We start from the raw sequence: 7,933 nt of genomic DNA on the forward strand, positions 1-7,933 counted from the left end.
AAAACGCTTTCAGAACTGTGCGACCCAGTGTGTCCCCGAACGACTTGGAGCTCTATGAAAACTGGAACCGAACTTTCGGTTGTGGGAAGTAAGCGGGCTCCTGGCACTGAGGTGGGCGCCCAGTCCCTCCCCTTCAGCACGGGACCCTGGGGGGTAGTTAGCCGGGCGCTTCCTGTGCACCGTAAGTTAGATACCTCAGGATGGCACAGCACGAGCTCGGCGCCCACGCGGACTCACGCAGCCTGTGCCAACAAGCTGGGTGCGTGCGCCCGCCGTGGACGCCCGTTCGCGCAGAGCACGGAGGAGCTGTCTTTGCTCGTTTCTGATGGGTCTTTGTTTTTGGCATGTGTAATGGGATGAATGGTGAGCTCAAGGTGAAATTAAGAGATTTTATTTATGTGTGAGGATGCACGATTTATACATTCCATTGAAGAACGCTTGTTCGGAAGACCACATAATTCTGTGCTGGCTGGTTTTGTGGTTTGCATTTGAAACAGCATTGCTTACTGTTGTTTAATAAATTTAAGATCTCAGCAAAAGCTGGAATAAAAGCACCCGTTTTTAAAAGCACTCACTCGGCCTGCTTTGTCATCTTGCTGTTCTTCCCTTACCAGGACTAATTTCTAGGGTCAGAAATAGCAAAGTGGATGTAAGACCAGGCACGTGCCATAGGACCGAAAGGTGGAGGATGCTCCTCAGGGCAAGGTGGTATCTAATACCACTGTGCTTGACACTGCTTCACAGCCTGCAGTATGGGTCTCTCAAAAGTAAATATTTTTCGTATTTTTATAATGGACCGTTCTGTGTTATCAATAGTACATGTTCGTTGTAGAAACATTAGAAAGTAGAGATGAGCAGAAGGAAAGTGAAAACCACCTTCTTCCACTTTACGCTCTCTTAACATTTTACTATTCTTTTAAATTTGTTTATCTTTTTAGGTGAGGCAACCCTCGGTTGACCTCACAGTTTGCAAGGACCTTGTCAGCTGACAATCCCTTATTTATTTTTCACGCCTACAGCGCCTGGTCTTCCTAGGCGGTCTCCCGTCCAGGTACTGACCAGGCCCGACCCTGCTGAGCTTCGGAGGTCAGCCGGGATGGGGCTGGTTCAGGGTCGCGTGGCCGTGGACCCTGTTAACATTTTAGTCTCAGTTCTGGGCGTTTTACGCAGGAGTGGGACGGTCCTGTGCGTTTTCTGTAGCCTGGTTTTGCTCTTTAAAGTGCGTCAGCGCCGTTTGCCCTGTGAACACGTCTACGACGCCACTTGTCCCCTGACTGCCCGGGGCGGGTCGACGCAGTCGCCCTCTGACAAGGCATGTAGGTGGCACCTCACGTTGCTGACCTTTTCTTCATTGTAAACAAAAAATATGTGGAGCGCCTCAGTGACCCTGTGCCCCCGTGACACCAGTCACAAACCTTTACATGGGGCCCCAAACTTCCAAATGTTCAATTAAAAACCAGAAAGTGCTGAAAACGCAGCAGAACTGTGAGAATCTTGACAGCACACAGCACTGGGAAGGACGGGGAAGCGGGCGGCAGAGGGTCGGGGCGCCCGGCCGGCTGGACGCGGCTACCAAGCGACCCCGCTTCTGGGTGTCTGTCCCACACAAACAGGTTCACGTGAAGAAACAACAAACCTCCATCCACGGAGACTCAGACCTGTTCGTGGGTTTCACGCGGTCTAGCAACGCGAGTCGATGGGCGTGTGCACGCGGGCGGCTCAGTGCGTCCCACGTGTCTGCCCGGGAGCCCAGGCGCCCAGAGGCTCCAGGAGGAGACACCGGGCAGGGGTGAGGGGGGCGGTGCACAGCTGCCTTCACACACAGCACCGTTTGGACCATTTACGACAATAACGTGCTCTTTTAAAAAGACTCAGCGAAGTATATATATGTAAAGTATTGAACGTAGGATTGATTGTTCAATACTCTGGTGTGTGTGTGTGTGTGCGCGCATGTGTGCGGATGGGTCTGTGAGTGATGGACAGGCAAGTGTAAGAATTAAAAGCCCCCATTATAAATTCCTCTTAGGAAATATTATGCATTGCATATGAAAGTGGGGCTGAAAAGATTGACTAAACAGTAAATCTTTAAAAAATAGGTCAAATGTGCATGTTTTGCACACATATGATTGAACTTTAGAAGTAAACCTCAATCACAATTCATAGCAAATAGTCATTCATCCAACTCCAAATTGAGCAGCGCTATCAAAATTGCTTTAAAGAATAGTGAGGCACAGATGGCTTTCATCTGCGTTTTTTAAGAAACCAGAAACCCATTTTACGAAGGAGCCTGAGCAAGCGACACACGCATGACGCTACGCGTGTGACTGCAGAAGCGGGCGCGTCACCCAGTGGAACGCTGCGCCCCGGGGAACGATAAGCGTCTGGAAAAATAATTTCACAAAATACAGAAAATTGCTGTAAAACTAGGGCACAATCGCAATTTAAAGGAAATGGTGCAGATAAATCCATTTTAATGGATAAGCTTAGTAGATGCAAAATAAATATGTCAGTGCTTCATTAGTTATCCCTTTCGACCGCTCTAAATTAGAGTGCAAAATGCGTACAGCGTCCACTCGGAATTGGACACACAAAAATGAAATAAAAATGGTTTTCCGTGAGCCGTTTTAGCAGTTTGGAAAGACGTGACCCTGCTCTGCAATTTCAAAAGTTCTTCCTCATCTCACTTTATGATCCCGTTGTGCACCTTTGGCGTCAGATGTCACTCTAGGCCGTCGCCACTGGACGGAGCTCAGCGTCTCTTTTAATCAGGTGAACCTGTTTTGATGGATCACAAGGGTCAGTATTTTCATTTAACAAAAATCAGGTGAGCAAGATTGGGCCGACAGATCGGCCTGGCGTCACTGCCGGACGCAGGGCGATTGGCAATGAGCCCAACTCACACCCTCAAGGGGCTGTGGCATTGTCCCCCCTGGTGACGCTCTGCCGTGGAGCAGCATTGTGAAGTAGTGAGCAAAGCTTGTCTTTCCCGCGGAGGCCACGCTCATCCAGTGGCGTGAACCCATGAAAGCCACAGAAGGCCGGTAGAGGATTTGAGAAAACTAACTTAGCAGAAACACTAGCAGCTGAGATGAACAGGGGCGTGAAGAGAGTGGAAATGGATAGCATCTGTCAGCCCCCCAAAGCCTTCTAGCAGGAGACGGGCTGATGCGACAGCTCGCCTGCCAAACCCTTTCAGGAAAAAGGAAGGATGGCTCAGGGGGCAGAGCCCAAAACTCAGAAGGCAAAGCCAAGAGCCACAGGAAATTATCCTCAGACGTTGAAATTTAGTCAAGGCACTCCCAACGCTGGCCTGCCCGAATTTCAAAACTGCTGTGGAGCAGTGACCCCTGAGCACGGCGCGTGTCTCCCCTGTTGGGATAGGTGTGGATAGCTGCTACCTGTGCCCACCGATGAAGAGACGTGTGCCCCAGGAGTGGTACTCAAGGAACCACACCTCCAGGGAGTGACTGACTTGAACTCGACTTAGGTGATTAGATTTTGGACTTTGAGTTGATGCTTGAATGTGACGAGGCACTTGGAGAGGTGAACGTACCTTACAGGTGTCGGGGTAGAATCGGTGTGGGCCAAAGGGTGGGCTCCGGTGGACAGACTCTAGGGCGATGACGTCGGTTGGTCAGGGTTTCCTACAGTCGCGCCTAGAATGCGATGCTGCTGGAAACAGCAACTACGATGAGACTGACCAAGAGTCACACTCGTCGTTAGTTCACAAAAGACCTCGGCTTGCGGCTGATGCACCCGCTCTGGCTCCTGCTCACTCTGATGGGAGCCAGCTGCCACGAGGCGAGCTGCCCTCGGCGGAGGCCCACGTGCCAAGGTCACGGGAAGGCCTCTGCCAACGGTTAGCGAGAACTGGGCTTCCTGACCACCGGCACGAGAGGAAGTGAACCCTGACAATCATGTAAATGAGCTCGAGAGAGAATTGCCCCCCAGTTGAGCCTTCAGATGAGACCTCAGCCCAAACAAGCAACTCGATTGCAGCCTGGAGGCACCTGACGCCAGAAACCCAGCTAAGCTGCACCCGGACTCCTGCCGGAAACGATGACGACGGGTCTTTCCTGTTGGAAGCTGCTAAGTTTGGGGATAAACTGAAAGCAGCAGTAGATAACTAATAAGGCCAGTAAAAGGACATTTCTCGCACACTTGAATTGGTGACCCAGAATTCAAACATACTGTCCTATGCGTAACTTCCCTGCTCGCCACGTGAATTTGCCCCCCAAAAGCTTGTAGTCAAAGAAAGATTTTCCGAGTTGCTTCCACAGACTCCAGAGCGTCTTTCCAGTAGCTCGTCCTCAAAAACCCCGGGATCTCCTCCTTATTTAAAACTCGCCAGCTCACCCACTTTTTCTGTTTGTTTGATTAAAATACCGCCTACCTTCTTCATTTGAAAATTCTCTCTAATTAAAATTTTTGGACCACAAGACGCTGTCCAAGTAGTCCAGGGACATTCACGCCCTTGCCCAGTTCCCCCGGTGACAACATCACCCATAACCGTGACGCGCCATCAACGCCCTCCGCTCCTGGTTTTGAACAGGGATGCAAGTCTGTGTGGCAGACTTTTCAGTAGGCTTCTAGTCGAAATGGGAAGTCTTTCCTTCACTGGAGCCTTTCTCCAAAGGAGGCCATAGCTCTACCTAGGTCCACCTGGAAGGCCGGGCCCTCAGACTCCAGCCACAGCGTGGGGCTCAGCGGGCCTCTAGAGCTGTCAGCCAAGGGAGACCAGCATGCAGCTGACCTCCTTTGTCCGAATGCTGCGATAGCCTCCAAGCCTAGCCATTCCTTTGGGGTTTTTCTTGTTTTTTTCCTCTGAAGTTCCCCCATGCCACGTATACCTTTTGAACCTCAGATAAAATTAGATGCTTGTTCTGCTGTTGATCTGTCTATTGCCGGTTTGTTTCACAGACCCCGCCACTGAGCATAAGAGGGTAGAGGGAAATATTTCATCCTCTGCCAAGACATGAGCGTTCGTGGCCCCAGAAACCCGAAGGCCGGGGTGGAGGGGCAGCCGAAAGATGCGTCGCCGCCCATGTTGCTGGGGGGCCCTTTGCCCTGCTTGCGCAGGCCAGGGCAGAGCTCGGCAGAGGTCAGGAGTGGGAGACCAAGGATGGGGACACCCGTCTGGGTTAGAAGATTCTGGCCAGAGCGAGGTCCTCCCACAGCCCCGCCCGGTGGGGGACCCCTCTATCCCTGTTAGCAAGAGCTTAGGCAAGGACAGTTCTCAGGGGCATGCCAGCTCAATGACAGGTTTTAAAGGTACTTGAAAAGCAAACCGTAAGCAAATGCCGCGGATAAAACACCCTTACCTGGCTGCAAGCCTTCACTCGCTAAGCGACTGGGGGAGGGTTTTCCCGCCCCGAGGTCAGCCCGCCTGTCCTTCAGCCTGTGGCGGCCGCCGCCGCTACCGGGGCTCAGGCCTCCCCCGGAAGCAGGTGGGCGGTCAGCCGCCCTGCCCCTCCCGGCGGCACCTGCCCCCAGTCACCGCTAGGTGGCGAGCGCCTCTCAGCTTTCGCCAGGTGCCCAGGTGGCCGCGGCCGCCTTTTGGCTTTTGACACGGTTTTAAGGAATTCCAACTCAGACGTTAGAAAGTGTCCGGTTACTTGTTTGCTAAAAAGCTCAGATTTTGAGTTCCTCTACGTGTGTCTATTTTGCCGTGCTGCACTTAAATTTAAAAACACACCTATGCTTAATCAGACTGTGGAAATGCGCGGCTTCCGCACGCGGCGGGGAGACATCCCGCAGAGGCTTCGCTCCCCGGAACGGCGCCTCGACCGGTTCTTTCCGGGGTCAGCTGGACCAGAAGTGACGGAGGGCAGGGGTGGCTTCCTTTCCACTGTGGACGGGGGACATTTCCATTATCCACCCGCTGAGGGTATTCCCGAGCCCTCGGCACAGACGGACACGGGACCAGGACGCTCGGGAACCAGCCACCTGTGGGCCCCTCTCCACGTCCCTTCTTCACGTGCACGGTCCCCTGCGCCCCCCCCTGCTGTGGGCGGGAGCTCGTCACTGAGGAGCAGGTCAGACTGAGTGATGAGCACATGTCCCCACTCCCACGCCCCACACGCACACGGAGCCGGGGGCCGGGGCCACTTAGACCGGCCGCTTAGACCATCTCCGAGTCCCCTCGACCATGTGGCTGCTCTGGCCTTCTCGGGCCTGTATTTTGCAGCAAGAGCACAGAGGCGCCTGGACATTCGGGTGGCTGCTGCTGGCCAGTGTGGTCACCAGCTGTGCGGGGAGATGGCCCGTCCTCCACCGGGACCTTCCAGGGCGGCGACCCGCCTGGCCTTGGGGTCCAGTGGAGACCCACGCACTAGGGAATAAAGAACTGAAGGTGTGAGCGGACGTTTGTCCTCGAGTGGAGGCGCGAGGACAGCTCGGCCTCCAGGGACATGGGGAACTGGCCCAGGGACCACCCCGAGATGCAGACGCCCCCCAGGACCCCGGAACCCGCGCGTCGTGTGAGCGTGTGAAACAGCAACTTTCAGAAGGAACATTTCTCTAACTGCAAAGGAAATTGGGCAAGCGGTTTACTCAGGAGAAGCAGAAGCGAGGGGAAAACGATTTGCCTTTTTTTCCTCTTTCTCCTCAGAGGAGGATGATCCTGCAAGAATCTGCCAGCCGGGCGGACCGCGTCCTTCCCCATTCGGGGAAAAGCCCGCCCGCCGCTCCCCGGCAGCTTTCCGTTTTGCAGGCGGCCGCTGCTGGGAGGGGACTAGAGGCCGCAGCGGGGCCCGCCCAGGGCCCGGAGGCACAGGAGCCAGGGTGGAAATCGAGACATCCCCGGGGGCCCTTCGCGGCCTTGGGGGGACAGCAGTTGCCACATTAGCTGACACCTTGAAAGGGCAGTGAGCCCGCTTTGTGAAAAGCACACATTCTCAGGCAAATGTGACTTCCCTGGCCGCAGAGTGAAAGGCCCCGTCGCCCCGAGGGGGAAGTAAAAGTCGCTGCGTGATTTGAATAGTGACAGCGGCCTGTAGAACCCGGGACCCAGGGCCGGCTCTGCGGGATCGAGCTGGGGCACATGGGGCACTTGGGAATGGAGTCGATGTTTACCGGGCACTGCCCTGTTCTAGGCACCGTGCTGGACAGCGGGGGGCCGGGGAGCAAGGGGGCATGGGGGTCTCATCAGCACCCCCCCAGCAGAGCCCCCTGAGACGGTGGAAAATGTCCTATCTGTGAACGGCAGCCACAGCCCCACGCGGCTTACTGAGCACGTGGAATGTGGCTGCTGCAGACGGACGGACTTTTCTATTTTACGTCATTTTATGAGTTTGCGTTTACACCTCGTTAGGCTCGCGGTGGCTGCATGTGACAGGGTGGCTCGTGTAGAACCTCTACTTGGGGGATGGGCCTGAGTAGGTTCCGGCATCTCCACGCTACAGGCGTGGAAAGGGTGCTGTTCCTGCAAGCAGGCAAGAAGCCGGGGGGCCCTTCGCCTCCCAGCTGCTCCGGCTTTCACCCCTAAATGGGAGGGCGGTGCACCCAGAAGTCGGCAGGGGCCGTCACCCTCAGGGGGCTGCTGTGTTCCTTTCTAGTTGCTGTGCACACAGCAGGGTCATTGGGACTCTGAGCTGCCCTCTCCCCACGGTGTGGGGACAGCTGGCCCCACCCCCACGCCCAACCAGGGGACCACAGGCGAGGTCCGTGACTCGCTAAGCCTCTGTCACATTGTCTTTTTAAGGTAGGAGGTAAGGACACGTTTGCCCCAGGATTGCTGCCCACGGTCTCCTCTGTTCTTGTGTGTCTGGCCCACAGAAACACTCGTTCAGTGACCGTGTGTCCGTGTCCGCTGGGAGGGACGCGGTGGCCAACCACACAGGGACGAGGCCTTCGCCAGGAAGCCTGGCCCTGGGACACAGTGCCCATTTGGAATCACAGCCCTGGACGTGCTGGAGCAGGCTGCTCCCAGGCC

The 7,933-nt window shown here is 55.1% G+C and overlaps 1 protein-coding gene and 1 long non-coding RNA gene across 3 annotated transcripts in view; one reads left to right on the top strand and one right to left on the bottom strand.

Moving 5' to 3' along the window:
- Positions 1-570, top strand: part of FIGNL1 (fidgetin like 1) — a 6,792-nt gene extending 6,222 nt beyond the window's left edge. The window contains exon 3 of one of the 2 annotated variants that reach the window (XM_023521612.1): positions 89-570. In XM_023521612.1, the coding sequence (XP_023377380.1) occupies positions 89-92 (4 nt within the window). In that variant the 3' untranslated portion in view covers positions 93-570. The other variant, XM_023521611.1, reaches the window with a different exon arrangement.
- Positions 571-1,014: 444 nt separating this feature from the next.
- On the bottom strand, positions 1,015-5,390 carry LOC111730353. The gene is made up of 2 exons (XR_002776646.1): positions 5,322-5,390; positions 1,015-3,669 (listed from the first exon to the last, which is right to left on the bottom strand). It is a non-coding gene; the product is annotated as an uncharacterized LOC111730353 (long non-coding RNA).
- Positions 5,391-7,933: the final 2,543 nt, after the last annotated feature.

The sequence above is a fragment of the Pteropus vampyrus genome, unplaced genomic scaffold (assembly GCF_000151845.1).
Source record: "Pteropus vampyrus isolate Shadow unplaced genomic scaffold, Pvam_2.0 Scaffold308, whole genome shotgun sequence".
NCBI lineage: Eukaryota > Metazoa > Chordata > Mammalia > Chiroptera > Pteropodidae > Pteropus > Pteropus vampyrus.